A 23,436-nucleotide genomic window follows, 5' to 3' on the forward strand; every position below is an offset into this window, starting at 1 on the left:
ACATTTAAACCATTTAAAAAGCAAAATACTGAGACAAGTTGCTGCTCACTGCACCATGTGACGACGGAAAGGAGAGCGCTGGAACGTGTCCAAACTAACCACGGCTCTCCAGATGGTTTTATTCTAATGGAACATGCTTGTGCTAACTGACCCATTAGGTGTTAGATTTCAACTATGTTCCCACGTTTGTATTTTAGCCCGTTTTGGCGAGAAGAAAACACAAGTAGCAGAGCTTTTCAGCTGCAGAGATGTAGACAGGGGGGGTTGAGTCTGCATGGCTCTCATGTAGTATTTAAGACCAGCCCCCTGTCCCAGCTCCACTACCAGTCAGCTCGGACTATTTGTTGCATTTCGGTGTTGATCGACGATAGAAGAGAACTATGGCAGAAGTCGCTCCAGCCGCTGCCGCTCCGGCTAAAGTCCCCAGGAAGAAAGCTGCCTCCAAGCCGAAGAAGGCATCAGGTCCCAGCGCCGCAGAACTCGTCCTCGAGGCGGTATCTGCCTCTAAAGAGAGGAGCGGTGTGTCCCTGGCTGCGGTAAAGAAGGCTCTGGCTGCCGGTGGCTACGACGTGGAGAAGAATAATTCACGTGTGAAGACCGCTGTGAAGAGCTTGGTGTTAAAGGGCACTCTTGTCCAGCTCAAGGGTACCGGTGCCTCCGGCTCCTTCAAAATCAACAAGGCTGAAGCCAAGAAGCCCGCCAAGAAAGCAGCTCCGAAAGCTAAGAAAGCGCCAGTGAAGAAACCTGCTGCGGCTAAGAAGGTTGTTGCTAAAAAGCCTGCCGCTAAGAAGTCTCCAAAGAAGGCAAAGAAGCCTGCAGTCAAAGCCAAGAGCCCCAAGAAGGTGGCAGCCAAGAGCCCCAAGAAGGTGGCAGCCAAGAGCCCCAATAAGGCAGTGAAGAAGCCCGCAGCCAAGAAAGCCCCCGCGAAGAAGACTGCCAAGCCCAAAGCAGCGAAGCCCACGAGGACAGCAGGCAAGAGGAAGTGAAGATCTTAAGCTTTACTGTCTAAAACACACAAAAGGCTCTTTTTAGAGCCAACCACTACTATCCCTGAAATGGCACACCCCCTTGTATAAATGCATTGTTTAATAGTGGATACAAGCAAATCTACTAAGTCACATGTTTGTGTCCTGGATAAATTGCAGCATCACCAGTTAAGTAGAGCTGAGTGTTCAGTTACTGCATCATTTGATTTATATTCTGGAAGATGAGTCGATTCCAGTCCAGAAGAATAAAACATAATTTAGATACACTTAAATCTAAATCGATGCGATTTAACATTGAATGTAATTATGTTCCTGTTATTAATATCAGTCTAGAAGATACTGCTATACATACCAGAACATATTAATTAAGAAGCATTTAACCTAAATACAATCTGATGTATTGTGCACACAATGAATGACACCTTGTTTTATATGGACTGCTGCCTTTATTTGCATTGAGCAGTAATTAACACAAGGATTCAATGTCCCCAATGGTATTCAAACAAATTTACTCCCAATAACTCAAACTAAATGAATGTGTGCAAAACAGTTTTAGGACGTTAGTGAGTTAATGTGCAAAATAAATGTCTTCGTTTCCCCTTTAAAGTTCCATCCTTGTTTATACAACAACTACAGCTAGTTTCAATGTCAATGTTATATCTAGAAAATCATCTTTTAACAGGCAGCATTGCTGCATTATTTTGAATAACTGATTTAGTCCAGAACTCTATTGCTGTCCTGTAGTTATGTTAGAATTTCATAGCTGTAGTTTGGACAATAATAATGGAGAAAGTAAAACACATGATCATAATATTAATTATGATATATACTGTACCTCATAATGGGCTAACTTCTAGTCAGTTAAATTACAGTGAAATTAACGCTAATTTTGCTGGGGTACCACCTGGAACCCTCTCAAAGACGCCTGACTGTCTTTTTTTAAGATTAAAATGTATTGTCATCGTACAGGGCAAGTACAGTACAACAAAAATAACTTCAGTGCAAATACAAAAGTAAAGTGCAAAATACAATGTATAAGTGATTAAACTGGAGTATGTGTATAAATTAGTATTAGTGTTAATCAGACATATAATACAATTTTGGTTTCAATATCAATCTTCTATCTAGAAAAGCAGGTTTTAACAGGAAGCATTGCTGCATTATTTTTTAATGACTGTGATTTAGTCCAGAACTCCATTGCTGTCTTGTAGTTCTGTTAGAATTACATAGCTGTAGTTTGGGGCAATAACAATGGAGACAGAGTCATACTTATATACATAAGGTACTTCATATTGGCTAACTTCTAGTCAGTTAAATGAATAGTTAATATCCTATACTCTAGGATATGTCATCCATACTGTTCAAACTCTGAACTCTGTTTCCTACTGCCTTACACTGTAATCACCAACCACAAACTATATTCTACACATGTAACTCTTGTGTGATAGCATGTACAATAATGCTGCATACACTGCATGCATAGTATATATCCACTTCTGTCTGAATACACCTGCATATCATCTTTTTATATACCTGTATATATATATATATATATATATATATATATATATATATATATATAAAAAAAAAATATATATATATATATATATATATATATATATATATATATATATATATATATATATATATATATATATATATATATATCTTTACCTTGCACTGGTCAGTATGACTTACTACCATAGTGTCTTTTATACCTGTAACACTCATCTGATCAGCACTAGTCATTTATATATATATACTCCAGTTTCAAGTTTCAAGTTTCTTTAATAGTTGTCATACAGAAGTACAGAATACTTTTGTACAAAATGCTTCTTACTGTTGCGCTCCAGAGACTGTGCATGACAAGATAAGTATGAAATAAAAACATAGTAAAAATTAGAAGAAAAAAAAAAAGAGGTCACAGTGTTCAGTTTAGACATATGTACAATGTTCGTAGACGTAGTTACCATACAATATACAATACTGTGCAGTGTACTAATATACAATACTATATAGTGCAAGGCATAAATGGACAAGGTGCAGTTTAGGTACAATTCACAGTAGGTGTACGAGTTGTAGTGCAAATCCTTTATCAATAAATATAAAGTGTAAGTGTGTTTGTGTGATCTAAAGTGTGGAGAGTGGGTGCTGCAGTGTGTTGTTTGTTTGAGTGAGTGTGTGTGTGCGTGTGGGTGTGTGTGCTGTGTGCATTTGATGGTTGTTGCATAGTGATTATTGTTCGTTTAGCGATTATTGTTCGTTTAGCAGCCTGATGGCCTGGGGATAGAAGCTCCTTCTGAGTCTTTCTGTGCTCGCCATAAGACTCCGGTATCGCTTGCCTGACGGCAGCAGTTCAAAGAGGCAGTTGTTCGGGTGGCTCGAGTCCTTAATAATTCTCTTAGCCTTCCCCTTGCACCGCTTGTTGTAAATGTTCTGGAGGGTGGGAAGCCCCCCTCTAATTGTGCGTTCGGCTGAACGTGTCACTCTTTGTAGTCTGCTACGGTCTTGTGCAGTGCTATTCCCAAACCAGGAGGTGATGTTGCCGGTCAGGATGCTCTCTATTGTACATGAGTAGAAGTTCCTAAGGATCTTCTGACTGACTTGGAACTTCCTTAGGCGCCTGAGGAAGTAGAGGCGTTGTCGTGCCTTCTTCACAACACTGTCAATGTGTGTGGTCCATGTCAAGTCCTCGGATATGTGGGCTCCGAGGTACTTGAAACTGTTCACTCTCTCAACTGGTGCCCCGTCGATGCTGAGGGGGCTGTAGTCCTTGACCCCCGACCTCCTGAAGTCCACAATCATCTCTTTTGTTTTGCTGACGTTCAGGGAGAGGCAGTTCTCCTGACACCACTGTGACAGGTTCTCTACCTCTTCCAGGTAGGCCCTTTCGTCGTTGGCAGTTTAATCCTATTGCACTTTATTGTTACATTTGTACTCTAGTTAGGCACCAATTTGTTTCCGTTGTACTATACTTGTGCTGTATAATGACCATTCATTTTAAACTAATCTGATCTAAAATAGATTTTGGCTGGAACGCTCTCAACGTCGAATGTAAATGTTGCTATTTCAGCACCATGGACAACGCGGTACGGCGTCACACTGACAAGCCATTTTGGAAATGGGGAAAGCATGCAGGCTCAACCAAAATGAACTCCAGACAAGGCTCCCGAGCAAACAATGATAATCCGGATTGTATTTATTTTTAACCATATAGGTCATATTTATTACTAGTCAGCAGATGAACTAATGGATCAGAGAAAACTGAATATGAATGTATGACTTCAATATTACGTTTTGCAGTCAAGTTATGAATAAAACAATTCGGGAGTACAGTTGAGTAAAACATCAAACATTAATTTATCTTATGTTTTTCTCTTAAAGAAAAAAAACATATCTTCCAACATATTTAAATTTTGTCTCTAAAGTATATTTAGTTTTTAAGAATTGTAAAGGATAGGCAAATATAAGCATGTGCTTCAGCCAATTCCTTTTTTCAGTCATTGAGTTTGGATTTTGTGTGTGAGCTTGATTTGAATATGTGCATTTGTCATTTTTTCTTTTCCTTTTGAGAGTCCACACATGAGTTTTTGATTTGTCTGTAGACAATGACTGGAAATAAACAATCATAATTCTGGTTACTTGGTATTGATTATATGAATTGAAAATGGGGGACCCTGATGTAAACAAGACTGAAGTCTTTCTCTGGTCTGCATCCCCTTAACAATTGTATGTATTGAGCTGTACTGTACCCATTCTGCAATCCGTTAAACTTTTCAATCAATCAGCTACGATGGCCATCAAACGAACGTATTACATATCACCAACTTCATCCACGTGGACTCAGAACATAGTTAAAATGAGGAAACTGGGCTCATTCATGATTATTGAGGTGGCTCTTAAAAGAGCCTTTAGGGGGACAACTAGTCAACAGGTCGATTTAAGCTCGCTCTCCACGGATGCGGCGGGCCAGCTGGATGTCTTTGGGCATGATGGTCACCCTCTTGGCGTGGATGGCGCACAGGTTGGTGTCCTCAAACAGACCGACCAGATAAGCCTCACTGGCCTCCTGAAGAGCCATGACAGCAGAGCTCTGGAAGCGCAGGTCAGTCTTGAAGTCCTGGGCGATTTCTCTGACCAGGCGCTGGAAAGGCAACTTGCGGATCAACAACTCGGTGGACTTCTGGTAACGACGGATCTCTCTCAGCGCCACGGTACCGGGCCTGTAACGATGAGGTTTCTTCACGCCGCCGGTAGCCGGTGCGCTCTTACGGGCAGCCTTGGTGGCGAGCTGCTTCCTTGGGGCTTTGCCACCGGTGGACTTACGAGCGGTCTGCTTAGTTCTGGCCATTATGAGAAACAATGTTTTAGTCTTCACTTCAACAAGAATAATACGCTGCTGTGTAGAAACTCTGGCCTTATATTACTAACGCGGAGGCGCAGTAGTTTCTGATTGGTCTCCTCTCTGTGAGCTCGTTACTCCGCCTACACCTCACAGGGTTATTGGAGGACTTCACGGAGATACAACTGGGAACGACGTTATTGGAGGACTGGTCTTTTGGAAAAACCGCCAAGAAAACGTCTTTCCTGATTGGGTGAGAAAACACAAGCCCGAAAATAAAACGCGACTCTCCAACTCGCTGCATTCATTGTCTAACTTGTTTAGCTAAAGAGAATTATAAACATGTCTGGAAGAGGAAAGACCGGAGGAAAGGCCAGAGTTAAGTCCAAGACTCGCTCCTCTCGTGCCGGGCTTCAGTTCCCCGTGGGTCGTGTCCACAGACTGCTGCGTAAAGGCAACTATGCTCATCGTGTTGGAGCCGGTGCCCCGGTTTATCTGGCGGCTGTGCTGGAATATCTGACCGCTGAGATCTTGGAGTTGGCTGGAAACGCTGCCCGTGACAACAAGAAGAGTCGTATCATCCCCCGCCATCTGCAGCTGGCCGTTCGTAACGACGAGGAGCTCAACAGACTGCTGGGAGGAGTGACCATCGCTCAGGGTGGTGTGCTGCCCAACATCCAGGCTGTCCTGCTCCCAAAGAAGACGGAGAAGGCTGCTAAGCCTGCCAAGAAGTAAACGATTTAGCCTCTTCGACAAACCCCACAAAGGCTCTTTTCAGAGCCACCCACCTCTTCTTGAAAATGCAATATTTCCGTTTGTCAAAATACAATTTGTTTGTGTAACTTACGTTGTCTCGCGCCTACCTCGGACATAAATGTAAGACTATAAACGCGTAATGCATAACATTTGACCGTGTTCACTAATGGGTACACGTGTACAGTGCTGTTTAGAAGTTAATGTGTTTGTCTGCAGTTTTTTTCCCCTGTTTTGAAGTCTTAACGATATAATGTAAAATTATAAATTGCATGTCATAGCGGTCAAGTGATGATTCATTTGAACTGAGAAACATAAATAGTAAGGGTTCTATATACAGATTACAGCATGCACGAACATAAATTGACATAATGACAGCAATTTGTATTTCCACAATTGTTGGGGCTCAACTCGTAAACTGTCTGAAGCGGTGCGACTCGTTCAGACCATTTTCTTTACCTGCCAATGTTGCTGGTCTGGATCACTAATCACATAATAAATAAATGGGTAGAACTACAAGTCGTGTTTTGTAGCCGTGCCTGTTTCATATAAATAGTGGGGGTCCATAAAAGAGCCTTTTGTATAATATAATGGTTGTGTAGATATTTAATGTGAGGTAGTGGGAAACATAATTATGTGCCAACATATGATCCAAACCAGTCTGAATAAATAAAATTACAATAATGTGCTGTGTGTCCACTAATGGGCCATCACCCGTAGTCATTCCAATAGTGTCATAGCGGTCATTTACGCACGGACATAAATGCACCATAATGATGGCAATTTATGTATTTCCACAATAAAGGTCTCAACTCGTTGCGGTAAAGTATCTGCGTTAGTAGGACCTAATAATCAAACCGGACTTAATATCAACATTCTCCAATTAAGAACCTATATCTGATCTATATTTTATAGTTTTTTGTGGTATATTCTCCATATATAATATATAAAGTTGCGTTTGCTTTGTTGCCGTGCTGGAAGTAACTCGTGGACATCAACTATCCCATAAGTAATACTAAGTTGTATACTTCGATAAGCCGCCATCACTTCCACACAAGAGTACAATATTGCTTTTCATGAAAGTGGTGGGTGGCTCTTAAAAGAGCCTTTTGTTGAATTAAAGACAACGTTCTGTTTAAACGCTTATCTCTTCTTGGGAGCTCCTCTCTTAGCTGCTATTGGCTTGGCAGCCTTCTTGGGCGCAGCGGGCTTTGTCACCTTCTTGGGACTCTTGGCCACTACCTTCTTGAGACTCTTGGCCGCTACCTTCTTGGGGCTCTTGGCCGCTACCTTCTTGGGGCTCTTGGCCGCTACCTTCTTGGGGCTCTTGGCCGCTACCTTCTTGACTTTCTTGGGAGACTTCTTGGCGGCAGCAGGCTTCTTCGTTGCTGCCTTAGCGGGCTTTTTGGCCACGACAGGTTTCTTGGCTGCTGGCTTCTTGGCTTTCGGAGCGACTTTCTTTGCGGGCTTTTTAGCTTTAACCTCAGCCTTGTTGATCTTGAAAGAGCCGGAGGCTCCGGTACCCTTGACCTGGACCAGGGTTCCCTTTGTCACCAGACTCTTGACAGCGGTCTTAACGCGGGCCTTGTTCTTGTCCACGTCATAGCCGCCGGCAGCCAGAGCCTTCTTTACGGCAGCCAGAGACACACCGCTCCTCTCTTTAGAAGCAGATACTGCCTCGACGACCAGGTCACTGACGCTGGGACCTGCCTTCTTGGGTCTGGGAGCTGCCTTCTTCTTAGCGGCCTTAGCCGGAGCGGCTGGAGCTGGAGCTGGAGCTGGAGCTGGAGCGACTTCTGCCATCTTCTCTCGTTCTGTCTCAGATTCAACACAAGTAGAATTATGATATTGAAGCTCAGTCAGAGGGCTGGTCTTAAACACTACATGAGAGCCATGTAGACTCAACCCACCCTGTCCTCCTCTGTGCTGCCAAAATTCTCTGCCGCTTGTGTTTTCTCCTCGCCAAAAAAGAGCTCAAATACACAACTATGAATATTGCAGGAATTTAACGCCAAATGGGTCAGCAAGCAGAAATATGTGCCATCAGAATCAAACCATTTGGAGACCCCTGGTGTGTTTGTGGACGCTTCACACCACCAATTTGCGCCTTCACCATGGTGCGCAGCTATACCTTTCTCTGTTATTTATGTCTCACAATTCTTTAGATTGCATTATAATCCGACATAATCTCGTTTTCCAGCGAGCCGAGCTACCTGACTAGAGACTGGGAGCAAGATTAGTAATCTGGGGTGAGGCGTTTTGTTTTAAATTGATGCTTTTCCGGTGTTGGTAAACACACTGTTGCTGGTGGCCTGTAGCGTAATTAATTAATGTTGCAAAACATTTCATAACTCACACAAGAAGCGTAGCTACATTTTCCTTTGGGGGGGGGGGGGCTAGTTTGTTGTGTACTTTAGACTGCTGCATGCTTGTTGACAATACATGCTTTTTGGGCATTGCTGATCTGCTGTGTTTCTGATTCAAGTCTGCTACACTAAACACTTAGCACAATAAATAATAACTGCATTGGTCTATTTAAAGTATATTTCAATAGTTTAAATAGACACAGTAGATTCATAATGAATCATCATATCACCAAACATAAACGCACCACATCAACATGTTCTGCATTTCCACAAAAGAGGCCTTGCACGGAATGTTTGTGTAGTAAAGGCAATGGAATGGTTGCTATGTATAAATTATATGTATAGATGATCATATCAACACATAGTGTTGTGTCTTATTACTGAATGTTATAAAGAAGTCACAACGGAACAGTAATATCATGCTTTTCAGAAGTGTTTTACCAACTACCACTGCACACAAATTAGGCATTTTCTTTTGAAAGTGGTTACCAACGGTTACAGGCAGCCATACTGGAAGAAACAGAACAACACAAACATTACAGTTTGTGTTTAGCCTATAGGTCAGATATACAGGCCTCTATTGTTAGGGCTCAACTCATCGTGAAGTAAAGTATCTTAGAATGTGGTGCAGTAGGCTGCCAGCTACATTTTTGATACATTCAGAAGAAATAGCGCAAGGAAGGAATGAAACATACTATGTTGTCAGAGTCATACTTGTATTATTATCTTGTACCACAGTGAGGTACCGATACATGTAGCTCATGGTGAGACCATGCCGGTCTGTGCCATCTGTTTATGATCAGTAATAACCCAAACAAGAGGAAACCTGCTCATGGAGACGACTCAGCACCATCAGAAAACATCTCTCACCTTATAAATGTATACTGGCATTTCCATGATTAAAAGTTATGCCAAATACATGTAAAAAGGATTATGCAACTGTATGTACAGACAGATGTGTATGAAGGTGTGTGTGTGTGTGTATATATATTGTAAGTCAAAGCAGTGACAGATGTCACCAAGAGAGCTATCAATGTGCACAAAATCATTGTCTTGGAAAAATGCAGTTTCATGTCGATTATTGCTTGGCTTAATATCAAGTGTGGCTATGGAGTTTTGCTAAGAGAATATATAGTTGGGTTATTATGGTTTTGCGCGCAAATAGTTTCCTGTGCGCGGGAAATGTGCGACAAAGCCTCTCAACCAATCGTATACAAGAAGCCACGCAGCTGTATTTGCACAATTTGACCTATAAAGAGGCAGCAGTGTGCTTCTGTTTCCACATTCGTTGCTGTTTAGTCCCGACTGATCATCATGCCTGAGCCAGCCAAGCCAGCGCCCAAGAAGGGCTCCAAGAAAGCTGTCACCAAGACAACCGCCAAGGGAGGCAAGAAGCGCAGAAAGTCCAGGAAGGAGAGTTATGCCATTTATATTTACAAGGTGCTGAAGCAGGTCCATCCTGACACAGGCGTTTCCTCCAAGGCCATGGGGATCATGAACTCCTTCGTTAACGACATCTTTGAGCGCATCGCCGGAGAAGCCTCTAAACTGGCTCTCTACAACAAGCGTAGGACCATCACCTCCAGGGAGATTCAGACCGCCGTCCGCCTGCTGCTCCCCGGTGAACTGGCCAAGCACGCAGTGTCCGAGGGAACCAAGGCTGTGACCAAGTACACCAGCTCCAAGTAAACTCCCCTGTCCATCTAACCCGTATTCACCCAAAGGCTCTTTTCAGAGCCACCCACTTTGTTTTGAGAGAGTTATCCCAATCATAGATATCTATAGAACACTAGATAGCTTGCCCACGCTGCCGGCCAATGGAGAGCGACGTCACTGAACCGCCGCCATCTTGCTCCAGTTAGCCTTGAGTGAGAGTGAGTGAGCTGCACAGACAAAAATACTCATAACTCGCTGAAATATTGACGGATTTACAAACGGTTTTGTTTATTACAAGCATTATTAACGTGGCTATGATTCAAGCGGTTTGTAAAAAAAAAAATCTTTAAAACCTTTTTTTTTTATAAGTATGCAGTATCATAACTACATCTTTGATGTTTATAGCAAACCAACCCGTTTGTAAATCTGTCAATATTTCAGCGAGTTATGAGTATTTTTGTCTGTGCAGCTCACTCACTCTCACTCAAGGCTAACTGGAGCAAGATGGCGGCGGTTCAGTGACGCTGGTGACTCCGCCTTAAGCTATCTAGTGTTCTATAGATATCTATGATCCCAATGACCAGTCAAGGTCAGGTGACTAATGAATAAACATATCCCTATGTATAAGTTGTTCTGTTTTTCCTGGACCATGTCTAGGATGCTCCCTGTCATATTGGGTTTCACCGCCAGATGGAGTAAGTGCTCTACTAGGTGGAACAAGAGCCTCTAATAGATTTTCAGATTGGAGAAGTTTGAATTCAGGATTTAACTGATTTTGGAAGGGAAATTGAGTTTGTTAGGTTAAAGGTCACGGTTGAGTTGAGGGTTAGTTAAAGCAGGGTTGAGGGTATCTAGTTGGCTCCACATGCAGCTGTTTGCTATGGGCCTTTAATAGCATCTATAACTTCTGGTTACACACACTCTTGGAGAGTTAACAGTAACAACCAAAAGTTACAAAGAGTGACCATCGCACACAAAATAAATACATATGTCAAACCTGATGTATGATAAACTGGTATGTCAGTCAGACTGGTACATTTAGAATTAATAGTCGCATGTTTAATTTGTTAAATTCATATTAAAATGCATTTTTACTTAACTTTACAGCATTATTAAAACGTGATAGGATGTTAGGAGTCATCAGCAGCCCTCATAATTACGTATATATTATCTGTTAGGATCTCTGTTTAACAGTACTGTATATTTGCATATCTTGTATGTCATAAATTTAACTACTGTGTATCTATGTCATGATACATATCTGTATGTTGTGTATGTCATAAATGTCATGAATTGAAAATGGGGGACCCTGATGTAAACAAGACGAAAGTATTTCTCTGGTCTGCATCCCTTAACAATTGTGTGTATTGAGCCGTGCTGTATTGTACCCATTCTGCAATCTGTTAAATAAAGTTTTCATTCATTCATTGATTCATTCATTGATTCAGTCTCAGAATGGATTTGGTAGAGAGAGAAAAAAAATTGTCATTCTTATGTTGTGGCATTTTACAAGTAATCTGTGGCATCACTGATTGTAATGAACCAAAGGAGAATATCAATTCTATTTTTTTTTATGTCATCTTTGACGGTGAATAACACCATGCTAAAAAATACCCATTCTGCAATCTGTTAATAAAGTTTTCAATCAATTCCCGGCTGCGACCCTCTCTCCAACCGTATTGTACCCATTCTGCAATCTGTTAATAAAGTTTTCAATCAAGGGCGGTTAGGTGGCCGAGAGGAGATTGCGTTCGTCACCAGCCCCGGAGCTGTTCGAATCCAGCTCACAGCTCCGGGGTTGTCACCAGCTTGGCTGGCCGTCTGCACTAATACAATTGGCTGTATTAGAGCAGGGGTTCTCAACCTTTCTGCTGCCAAAGCACCCCTGTGTCCAAAAAAATATTCCAGGGCACCCCTACATACGATAAAGACTTTTGCGGTCCTGTCTTTTTTGCTACAATGATGACAAAAACGTTTATTTAACCCATTGAAACCGGGAAACAAACAGAAAATCATGTATTTTATTTTTAAATACAGAAAAATATCAACGTGCTCTGTTGCAGCTGCACTGTTTTCCATAAAAATAACATAGTGTGACCATTTATCAAACAGAAAATCATGTATTTATTTTTTTAAATACAGAAAAATATCAATAAAGTGCTATCTGTTGCAGCTGCACTGTTTTCCATAAAAATAACAGTGTGACCATTTATCAAACAGAAAATCATGTATTTATTTTTTTAAATACAGAAAAATATCAATAAAGTGCTATCTGTTGCAGCTGCACTGTTTTCCATAAAAATAACATAGTGTGACCATTTATCAAACAGAAAATCGTGTATTTATTTTTTTAAATACAGAAAAATATCAATAAAGTGCTATCTGTTGCAGCTGCACTGTTTTCTATACAAATAACACTGTGACCATTTATCAAACAGAAAATCATGTATTTATTTTTTTAAATACAGAAAAATATCAATAAAGTGCTATCTGTTGCAGCTGCACTGTTTTCTATACAAATAACACTGTGACCATTTATCAAACAGAAAATCATGTATTTATTTTTTTAAATACAGAAAAATATCAATAAAGTGCTATCTGTTGCAGCTGCACTGTTTTAAAAAATAAATAAAAACTAGTGTGACCATTTCTCAAAACAGAAAATCATGTATTTATTTTTTTAAATACAGAAAAATATCAATAAAGTGCTATCTGTTGCAGCTGCACTGTTTTCTATAAAAATAACATAGTGTGACCATTTGGAAATATTATTCTGATGAGGTGACGCTTGTTTATGACATCACATCCTGCCATTCTTTGTTGACGGTCAGGGACACAATGTTGACGTATAAAACAGCTATATATAAATGTAATCTGCAGAGTGCCTTTTTCTGTTTATCTGTTAAATACAGTTTTCATTCATTCATTCACTTTTTGTATCATAATAATAACAGCAGCGGATACACTCACTTTGTCTGCACTTGGCGAGTAGCCCATCACCGTAGCCCAAGCGTGTAATTAGCACGCTTGTGATCCGGTCTTGAACTTTCCATAACGTGTCTCGATAAATCCATTTGATTAGATCCAGCACTGAATGCATTTAGTAATTATTATCACGACAGCCGCCCGCTTTGCAATTCATTGATAACGGATCAGAGCCGGCTCTGTAATGGAGATAGGACCCGCGATGTGACGTCACACGAATGCGACTTCTCTGGAAATGCGTTGGAAAATCTGTTGGTAAAAGCAATGACGCCTGACGCGGACGTTAAGTTGTTTCTATAATAATTTTACGAAACGTGTGAAGACATTTTGATCGATTTCTTTTTTAGTTCATGTTATTAGATTAGGCAATTATTGTATACACATGAAGCACTAGATAGACTATTTGTTTAGTTAATAGTTGTCATAATTTCTATATTCTTAAAGAAACATTCCCATCAGGCATCTCGCGGAACCCCTGACGGCTCTCCGCGGAACCCCTGTGTGCCGCGGAACCCCTGTTGAGAACCACTGTATTAGAGGGTGGGAGAAGCTGGCGGGGTGGGTCCGGGTCGTTGTAAACAGCGACTCCTACAGTTCGGTCGGGGCGCCTGCTAAGCGCGGATAGGACTCGAGGGGGATAGTGTGGTCCTCCCACACGCTACGCCCTCTCGATGAGAATCCGCGCTGCCAGGTGAAAAGAAGCGGTGATTGGCTGGACGTGTGTCGGAGGAAGCACGTGATAGCCTCCACTCTCCCAGATGATCTGACTGTGGGGGGTAAGTGCGCAGCGACCAGGAAGGGACTGGGAATTGGCATACGACTAACATTGGGATGGGAGAAAATCGGAGGAAAATGGAGGGGGAAAAATACCAATAAAAAAATAAAAAATAAATAAAGTTTTCAATCAATCACTCTTTACAACCGCACCTCAGCACAGACGTACTTCGAGATACTTCCGTACTTTCCGCCAATCAGTGCGCATCCTGTGGCTGGCAGGCGCGTCCTGTGGCTGGCTGAAGTTGCCAGTGAGCGGATTCTCCGGGGATGCAGCTGGACCCAATTGGAGTGCATCTTAACTCTGAGTTATATGTATGATTGGATATGGGTGCATGGTCATGGGTTACTTTTGAGCTGTTGTTGATTGTTGCAACATTGAGTTGAAAACCAGTTTGTCATCTTGAATTATAAATACCAATAAAGAATGTCCTATTGTCTCAGTGTATGAACCTGTGCGGTTACATTGTTGCTCCTAAAGTAAAATATGGGCAAAATAGCAAAGTTCATATGACATAAATTAAGCACCTCGTACAGATGGAAATGTATTGACTCCGAGAGCTAATTCCTCCCAGTATATCTGCCAGTGAGAGAAAATCCTTGTTAATTACAGCACCATGAAATATAAATGAAAATATAGCAATACGTCGCCTTATGGACTGCTACCTTATTTCATTGAGCTGTAATTAACACACAAGACACAGATTACCATATTCAAACTACTTTACTCGACTGTAAAACTTTGAATTTCCCTATCGAGGTCAATGTAATGTGTTGCATCATGGGGGTCAGCCCTATGGTCCCACAGCCCCAGATTTTCTTTTCACTCAAAATATAGGGCCTATGTTCCCACATTTCTAAGATGCTTCTCAAAATGAGGCAGCATGTTCCCGGACGAACCTACGAGGACAACCTTGTTGCCCATATCCAGTGTTAATTACATTGTATATTGTTTACACTGCCTTTTTATTAAATGTTAACTTCTCCACTGTAATATAATTCTGGGACCTGTATGTATTATACTACATGTACCTCCTGCTATGATAACTAATATCCCCAAAGGGATCAATAAATGTTATATGGCAATTTGCAGTCTGTTCCGCTTTAGCCAACAGGAAATGCTAGTCTAAATATTTGTATTATCAGAATTGTGATGATTTGAGTAAAACTGGTATATTGAAATAATGAGTTAATGGAATGTACTTTTCATGATAACGGTGTTGGCTCTTAAAAGAGCCTTTGGGTTATGAATGTAGGAAAACAAAAGCCGATCTAAGCGCGCTCTCCACGGATGCGGCGGGCCGCCTGTACGTTAATGCCAAGCAAGCAGTGCAAAAATGCTTCCGCATTCGTCACCGCACGCTAGTGCGGTAAAGCGCCCTTCTTTTCAGACAAATGCTACCGTGCGTGCACCGGCGGCGGCGTGCTCGCTCAGGTGCGTGCGTGCGCCGGCGTGCTCGCGCGAGGTGCCCGCGCATGCGCATGAGATCCCGCCTTGAGCGGAGCTCAATATATATAAGTCACCGCCCCTTATTCAGTATCTACCAATAGCTCAATTGGCAAGGACACATGGCTGTGGATCCTATGGCTTGTTTGCTGGCGAGTTCGAATCCCATCGAAAATATTTTTTAACGTGATTTTTTTTTAACGTGTATTATTTCGCCGGTTAAGGTTATTTCGCCGGTTAAGGTTAGGCATGGTTAAGGTTAAGGTTAAGGTTAGGCATTGTTTCGGAGTTGGTTAAGGTTAGAACGGTTAAGTTTAGGCGCTGTTAAGGAGCTGGTTAAGGTTAGAGTTTGTCAAAGAGAATGGCAATATAATTTCTATGGTTAAGGTTAGGCATGGTTTCGGAGTTGGTTAAGGTTAGAACGGTTAAGTTTAGGCGTTGTTAAGGAGCTGGTTAAGGTTAGAGTTTGTCAAAGAGAATGGCAATAGACAGCCTATTTCCGCGCGACCTGGGCGCTGGGCGGCGGAAAATGAAAGGCGCATTACTGCATGCCACTACGATAAATTTTTGCACTGCTTGCTTGGCATAAAGCTACACGCCGGCGGGCCAGCTGGATGTCTTTGGGCATGATGGTCACCCTCTTGGCGTGGATGGCGCACAGGTTGGTGTCCTCAAACAGACCGACCAGGTAAGCCTCACTGGCCTCCTGAAGAGCCATGACAGCAGAGCTCTGGAAGCGCAGGTCGGTCTTGAAGTCCTGGGCGATTTCTCTGACCAGGCGCTGGAAAGGCAGCTTGCGGATCAACAACTCGGTGGACTTCTGGTAACGACGGATCTCTCTCAGCGCCACGGTACCGGGCCTGTAACGATGAGGTTTCTTCACGCCGCCGGTAGCGGGTGCGCTCTTACGGGCAGCCTTGGTGGCGAGCTGCTTCCTTGGGGCTTTGCCACCGGTGGACTTGCGTGCGGTCTGCTTAGTTCTGGCCATTATGAGAAACAATGTTTTAGTCTTCACTTCAACAATAATAATACGCTGCTGTGTAGAAACTCTGGCCTTATATTACTAACGCGGAGGCGCAGTAGTTTCTGATTGGTCTCCTCTCTGTGAGGTCGTTACTCCGCCTACACCTCACAGGGTTATTGGAGGACTTCACGGAGATACAACTGGGAACGAGGTTATTGGAGGACTGGTCTTTTTGAAAAACCGCCAACAAAACGTCTTTCCTGATTGGGTGAGAAAACACAAGCCTGAAGATAAAAGGCGCCTCTCCAACTCGCTGCATTCATTTTCAAATTCGTTTAACTAAAGACAACCATAAACATGTCTGGAAGAGGCAAGACGGGAGGAAAGGCCAGAGCTAAGGCCAAGACTCGCTCCTCTCGTGCCGGTCTTCAGTTCCCCGTGGGTCGTGTCCACAGACTGCTGCGTAAAGGCAACTATGCTCATCGTGTTGGAGCCGGTGCCCCGGTTTATTTGGCCGCTGTGCTGGAATATCTGACCGCTGAGATCCTGGAGTTGGCTGGAAACGCTGCCCGTGACAACAAGAAGAGTCGTATCATCCCCCGCCATCTGCAGCTGGCCGTGCGTAACGACGAGGAGCTCAACAAACTTCTGGGAGGAGTGACCATCGCTCAGGGTGGTGTGCTGCCCAACATCCAGGCTGTCCTGCTCCCAAAGAAGACAGAGAAGGCTGCCAAGAAGTAAATTATTTAGCCTCTTCGACAAACCCCACAAAGGCTCTTTTCAGAGCCACCCACATATTACCGAGAAGGCAATGACTCTGCATCCTATACTGTACAATATTGTCATTATTGTAGAAGCTAAGCTTTTCTACGCATAATTATTCTTTATGAAACTAGAATAACGTCACAATAAGACTAATCCATATAGACGGTCATTTGACAGTCATACTAGTTCAGTCAGTTCATCCCTAAAACAGAATGACAGGTGTCGAGAGGACTGCATTTAACGCATAGGCATGGTTATACATTTCCTCAGGTTTAAATCCATTGTCGTTATACAGTACAAAGAAAATAAGTTGGCGTCTAAACAGTACAAATGTAACAGTAAAGTGCAATAGGAATCGATAAAGTGATTAAACTGGAGTATATCAGATGTATTATGTGTTACAGGTATACTATAAAGACACTATGTATTAAGTCATACTGATGAGTGGTATAACTATAGTAGAGTATAGGTGAGGGATATGGTACACACATAACTGACTAGAAGTCAAATTTGAAGTACTTCATGTATAAGAATGACTCACTTTCTCCATTGGTATTGCCCCAAACTACAGCTATGAAATTCTAACAGAACTACAAAACAGGAATGGAGTTCTGGACTAAATCAGTCATTCAAAAGAATGCAGCAATGCTGCCTGAAGCTGTTTTTCTAGATATAAGGTTGATATTGAAACTAGCTGTAGTTTGTGTATACATTTTTTGGAATTCCATATAGAATATTTATGTGGAGAAAAGTTTTGCTTCTACCATAATTGCCTTGTTTGGCTCCTTATATCCTGTTTATTTTTTGGGGGGGATGTATGTCCTGGTTCCACATGGAATTAAGAAACTATTTCAATAAGAAGTACTTTAAATTGAGGACTTTTAACAGAGTACTATTCTATTAGTGTATTGTACTTTTGCTCAATACTTTTCCCAGCACTGCCAAATAATAAACCAAAATATTGTCAATGTGTACACTTTCTTATAATTTCCTTTTTAACCATGCTGAGAGAAATGCATGTTCTATTAGCTTTACGCACGTACGCCCGACCAATCGTATCGTAGAAGCCACGCAGCACTATTTGCATCAACCTCCTATAAATAAGGCAGGAAACCATAAGCGACCGTCACCATTCGATTCTGATAAGCCGTCGAACATGCCTGAACCAGCCAAGCCAGCGCCCAAGAAGGGTTCCAAGAAAGCCGTCACCAAGACCGCTGCCAAGGGAGGCAAGAAGCGCAGAAAGTCCAGGAAGGAGAGTTATGCCATCTACATTTACAAAGTCCTGAAGCAGGTTCATCCCGACACCGGCGTTTCCTCCAAGGCCATGGGGATCATGAACTCCTTCGTTAACGACATCTTCGAGCGCATCGCTGGAGAAGCCTCGCGCCTGGCTCTCTACAACAAGCGTCGCACCATCACCTCCAGGGAGATCCAGACCGCTGTGCGTCTGCTGCTGCCCGGTGAGCTGGCGAAGCACGCTGTGTCTGAGGGAACCAAGGCTGTGACCAAGTACACTAGCTCCAAGTAAACTACCCTGTTCACTGAAGATTAACCCAAAGGCTCTTTTAAGAGCCACCCACTCTGTCCTGAGAGAGTTATTCCTATTATCATGATGATCGCGCTGTTCATCAAAGTGGTTGAGTGCCGCGTATTGCAAAATGTCCTACATTTTATTTGCACAGTTTTATGGTAAGAGTGTCTGTCGGGAGATGACGTTTTATATATTTAATTATTGAATAATAAATTACTTGCAACTGTAATCATAGTTTGGATGGCTATGTTTATACTGTAAAATAATATATCACCTGCCTTATTAGAACCCTGATCAATAATGCATTATTGGTATTTATAATGCACATGGATACTGTTTAGTTTAGCATTTTCAAAGTGGAAATGCTATTCCAAAAATAATACTTTCCAGGCTCATATATAATTATAATGAAACAGATTAACTACCCCATAGCCAAACACACGTCCTATGATATGATTTCCAACAGACATGTGCAAATAATATTCATTATTTGATCATAATGAGCTCTGTATATTTCTGTACAATTTACAACCTTGTATGTTAAATACATTATTACAATAATAACAGTAACCTTTTATAACGTTATTGTTGACATCTGACATCATCAAACTCCAGCAATCAGAAGTCTAAAATCTGACTTCATAAGTAACCCTCAGCAATACTGATCATCTCCGGTCCCTTCTCCCTCCATGTTTAGCAGGATACACAGCCTCCACATCTGGCTGAAAGGTTACTCTGCTCATCAGGCATCCCCTGTGGTTTGGACTTCAACACATTCACTGATACACCACACCATGCTCAATAGTTGCTTTTATGTTTCACAAGGTGCTCTGAATCTGCCCTTAATAACCATTAATAACATGGTATAGTCTATTTTAAAACCATGATATCAATGGTACAGTATAGTGTTGGGTCTTTATTCCTCTTTTACTTACTTTTTATTTTACTGCTTGAAGCACATTCTCAGGGGCTCGTAAAGAACCAAGCATTTCACTGTAATGTACATGCACTTTATACATGGCAAATAAAAGCAAACTTGAAACTTGAACTACTTGTACTAGGCACTGTGAATCTAAATGGCGCTATTTCAGCACCATGGACAGTACCAGACCACACTGACCAACCATTTTGGAAACCGGGAAAGCAATTGCAGACCACCCAAAATGGACCCCAGACAAGAATCTGGGGCAAACTAATGGGATAGATAAATTGAATAAGTGCAACCATGTGAACCCAGCTGCCACGAGGAACTCATGAACCAGACATGTCTTAGAATTTACACCCCTGTAAATGTCCTAACCCAACCCTCTCCAATGTACAGTAATTTACCTAGTATGGTTTTGTCAATATTCCAATGTACAGTTTTGCTTGTTTGTAGTGTTCCCCCAACCCCCTCCAATGTAAATTACCTAGTATGGTTGTCAATATCCCAATGTACAGTTTTGCTTGTACAGTTGTACAGTGGTCCCCCCCCCAACCCCTCCCTACCCAACCCCCCCCCCCCCCCCACACACAACCCCACCCAACCCCCTCCAATGTACAGTTTTTACGTCAAATGTATATACTCCCTTTTCTTTACTCTTTTTGTATCACAAACAGTACTGTATTGGCAAATCTGGTATGTCATAAATGTATAGATGTAGCAGTACTGTCTATCTGTATGTCATGTATGTCATATGTCCTGATGAACTGAAAATGGGGGACCCTGATGTAAACAAGACGGAAGTCTTTCTCTGGTCAGCATCCCCTTAACAATTGTGTGTATTGAGCTGTACTGTATTGTACCCATTCTGCAATCTGTTAATAAAGTTATCAATCAATCACGTGACACCAGTTCTATGGTCAAAAGTGTGTGAGAAGGAGGGTTATTATGGGCTGCAGCTTTTGGCCACGCCTAGCATGACGCGCTATCTCAGTCTTCTTTTACGTCCTCAGAGAGTATTTATTTTCAGAGGGCTTTGCCTTTGTTCGTCATTACTTCTTTTCATTTGTTTTGAACTCATCCTAGAAGAAAATGTCTGGTCGTGGAAAGGGAGGAAAGGGACTCGGAAAAGGAGGCGCCAAGCGTCACCGTAAAGTTCTCCGTGACAACATCCAGGGAATCACCAAACCCGCGATTCGTCGCCTGGCGCGCCGCGGTGGAGTGAAGCGCATCTCTGGTCTGATCTACGAGGAGACTCGTGGTGTGCTGAAGGTCTTCCTGGAGAACGTGATCCGTGACGCCGTCACCTACACCGAACACGCCAAGAGGAAGACCGTCACAGCCATGGATGTGGTCTATGCTCTGAAGAGACAGGGACGCACTCTGTACGGCTTCGGCGGCTAATCGTATATTCAATCCAAACTATCCCAAGACCCAAAGGCTCTTTTCAGAGCCACACACATCTTACTAGAATTGAGTCGATTCCATGTTGTGTCTCAGAATAACATTCATCCTTAGCTGCTAGATATGTACGCCTCCTCCTAGTCGCTTTGGACCATTCTATATTGTGCAGTATATATATTATGACTTGTACAGGACGTGAAAATTGCATACAGGTCATTAAAAATGTCTTAAGCCTGAGAAGAGAAGTAGCCTAGTTATGAGGGGTGGCTATTTGATCTGAACATATAGATGCATTTAAGATACTAGCTCTTTTGACACTGGTCTGAGCAATACTGTAAATGGACACTACTGAACTGGATCTCAAATTCAAGTTAAAGTTATTTTTGTCAAATACACCACAATACAGGGGCATTGCAGCTAATGACATAATTGTGTTTCGAGCTCAGACCCAACAATGCATAAAAGAATGGTAACAATGGGTAAGATAACATAAAATCAGATTAAATAAAATAGTAAATTATTTACAGAAAGTGTCTTACATATAAGTGTATGTGCATGCGTGTGTTCAATTCGTTTTTAAAAGGTGTGTCTGTTCAAGGAGCTCATTAGAGGCCACGGGACTTTAGAAGCCTTCCTATGTGTTTATGTAAATTAATGAAGGTATTGATTCGACGGCAGGTCTATTTGCGACCTTGTAGTAATATACTGTATTATAGTCTTCTATCTAGTCAGATTTTACATGAAACACCACAGACGTATGTGGTGGAATTAATGATAAAATAAAGCAAATATTTGACAGGAAGGTTGTAAACAGGATGGTTAAGCAAGTATAACTGCCTTCTGTGATGAGACTAGGTGATGTTTAATTAAATGCAATGAGGCAAGGATCACAAATAGAATATCAGAATTGTCACTGCTGTGCAGAATATGCAGTAATAGGAGCTTAATAAATAGAAGATACAGCGTATTTTCAGGGGTGGAAATAATGTATTTGCTGTACACAGCATTCAGTTTTTACACACCTGCAACTCGTCTACCTCTGTACCACTCTGTGTATAACTTTTACATCGCAGCATCCTCAAGTGAAATAGTTAATAAATGAAATCTTTATTTAACAGATTGCAGAATGGGTACAATACAGTACGGCTCAATACATACAATTGTTAAGGGGATGCAGACCAGAGAAAGACGTTTGTCTTGTTTACATCAGGGTCCCCCATATTCAATTCATAGTAACATTTATGACATTACACAACATACATGACATTTATGGCATAGGGACATACATGACATACAGGTACATAGTACTGTTACATTTGTGACATATATGATATGCAAATATACAGTACTGTTACCCATAGATCCGGACAGTATATACATATCATGGGGAGGAGACTGTACATTAGGAGGGGGTGGGTGGGTGGGAGAGAAATATACATACGGTGGGGAGGAGACTGTAGGAGGGGGTGGGAGAGAGATATACATACGGTGGGGAGATAATATATACGGAGGGGAGGAGACTGTCTATTAGGAGGGGGTGGGGGGGGGTTTGGCCATTTACGGTGGCCAGTTTAGAATTGCAGCCTCCCGTACAGGGCTGTACACTGCGATGAGATGATCGCAAATTGCGCCCTAATTTGGTCCGTGCGAGTTTAAAATAATATCTGGGGGCAAGCTTGCGAGTGGTGATTTCACTCCTAAATTAATCCATACAAATTGGATACAAAAAATAGTAAAACATTAGCCTACAACCAGGGCTGTACAGTGCGATACAATGTTGCGGTTGTAATTTCATTAGACAGACCAGCGCGGACATTTAATAACATGCAATTTAATTGACACGAGCAATGAGCTATCGTTAGCAGCAGCTAACGATAGCTGCTAACCAAGGTATCCATTAGGGCTAAGCTAACTAGCGATAGCTGCTAACCAAGGTATCCATTAGGGCTAAGCTAACTAGCGATAGCTGCTAACCAAGGTATCCATTAGGGCTAAGCTAACTAACGATAGCTGCTAACCAAGGTATCCATTAGGGCTAAGCTAACTAGCGATAGCTGCTAACCCTGGAAAACGGTCAAAGCGGACTCCACAACACTAGTTCCATTTGTGAGGAAAGGGGGTTGATTGATTGATTGAAAACTTTATTAACAGATTGCAGAATGGGTACAATACAGTACAGCTCAATACACACAATTGTTAATGGGATGCAGACCAGAGAAAGACTTTCGTCTTGTTTACATCAGGGTCCCCCATTTTCAATTCATCAGGACATATATGACATACATGACATACAGATAGTCAGTACTGCTACATCTATACATTTATGACATACCAGATTTGCAAATACAGTACTGTTTGTGATACAGAAGGAGTCAAGAAAAGGGAGTATATACATTTGACGTAGAAACTGTACATTGGAGGAGGTTGGGTGGGGGGGGTTGGGTACGTTGGGATATTGACAACCATACTGGGTAATTTACATTGGAGGTGGTTGGGGGGGGGGCACACTGTATAAACAAGCAAAACTGTACATTGAGG

General features: G+C 42.0%; 8 protein-coding genes across 8 annotated transcripts; 6 read left to right on the forward strand and 2 right to left on the reverse strand.

Annotated features, from left to right (window-relative positions):
* Positions 1–380: 380 nt before the first annotated feature.
* Positions 381–986, forward strand: LOC311229852 (histone H1-like; the record flags this gene model as incomplete). The annotated part of the gene is made up of 1 exon (XM_084315925.1): positions 381–986. One exon carries the CDS (start codon positions 381–383, stop codon positions 984–986), a length of 606 nt encoding a protein of 201 aa, XP_084172051.1.
* A 3,940-nt stretch (positions 987–4,926) lies between these two features.
* Positions 4,927–5,337, reverse strand: LOC311229853 (histone H3.2; the record flags this gene model as incomplete). The annotated part of the gene is made up of 1 exon (XM_084315926.1): positions 4,927–5,337. The coding sequence occupies one exon, from the start codon at positions 5,335–5,337 to the stop codon at positions 4,927–4,929; it is 411 nt and encodes a 136-aa protein (XP_084172052.1).
* Positions 5,338–5,670: 333 nt separating this feature from the next.
* On the forward strand, positions 5,671–6,063 carry LOC311229854 (histone H2A-like; the record flags this gene model as incomplete). The annotated part of the gene is made up of 1 exon (XM_084315927.1): positions 5,671–6,063. The coding sequence occupies one exon, from the start codon at positions 5,671–5,673 to the stop codon at positions 6,061–6,063; it is 393 nt and encodes a 130-aa protein (XP_084172053.1).
* A 3,698-nt stretch (positions 6,064–9,761) lies between these two features.
* Positions 9,762–10,136, forward strand: LOC311230882 (histone H2B-like; the record flags this gene model as incomplete). The annotated part of the gene is made up of 1 exon (XM_084317271.1): positions 9,762–10,136. The coding sequence occupies one exon, from the start codon at positions 9,762–9,764 to the stop codon at positions 10,134–10,136; it is 375 nt and encodes a 124-aa protein (XP_084173397.1).
* A 5,714-nt stretch (positions 10,137–15,850) lies between these two features.
* On the reverse strand, positions 15,851–16,297 carry LOC311229856 (histone H3.2-like; the record flags this gene model as incomplete). Its single annotated transcript, XM_084315929.1, has 1 exon — positions 15,851–16,297. One exon carries the CDS (start codon positions 16,295–16,297, stop codon positions 15,851–15,853), a length of 447 nt encoding a protein of 148 aa, XP_084172055.1.
* Positions 16,298–16,630: 333 nt separating this feature from the next.
* LOC311230867 (histone H2A) lies at positions 16,631–17,014 on the forward strand (the record flags this gene model as incomplete). The annotated part of the gene is made up of 1 exon (XM_084317254.1): positions 16,631–17,014. The coding sequence occupies one exon, from the start codon at positions 16,631–16,633 to the stop codon at positions 17,012–17,014; it is 384 nt and encodes a 127-aa protein (XP_084173380.1).
* A 1,180-nt stretch (positions 17,015–18,194) lies between these two features.
* Positions 18,195–18,569, forward strand: LOC311230875 (histone H2B-like; the record flags this gene model as incomplete). The annotated part of the gene is made up of 1 exon (XM_084317262.1): positions 18,195–18,569. One exon carries the CDS (start codon positions 18,195–18,197, stop codon positions 18,567–18,569), a length of 375 nt encoding a protein of 124 aa, XP_084173388.1.
* A 2,017-nt stretch (positions 18,570–20,586) lies between these two features.
* LOC311230899 (histone H4) lies at positions 20,587–20,898 on the forward strand (the record flags this gene model as incomplete). Its single annotated transcript, XM_084317288.1, has 1 exon — positions 20,587–20,898. One exon carries the CDS (start codon positions 20,587–20,589, stop codon positions 20,896–20,898), a length of 312 nt encoding a protein of 103 aa, XP_084173414.1.
* Positions 20,899–23,436: the final 2,538 nt, after the last annotated feature.

This window comes from Notolepis coatsorum (assembly GCF_963971535.1).
Source record: "Notolepis coatsorum genome assembly, chromosome: 6".
NCBI classification, from domain to species: Eukaryota; Metazoa; Chordata; class Actinopteri; order Aulopiformes; family Paralepididae; genus Notolepis; species Notolepis coatsorum.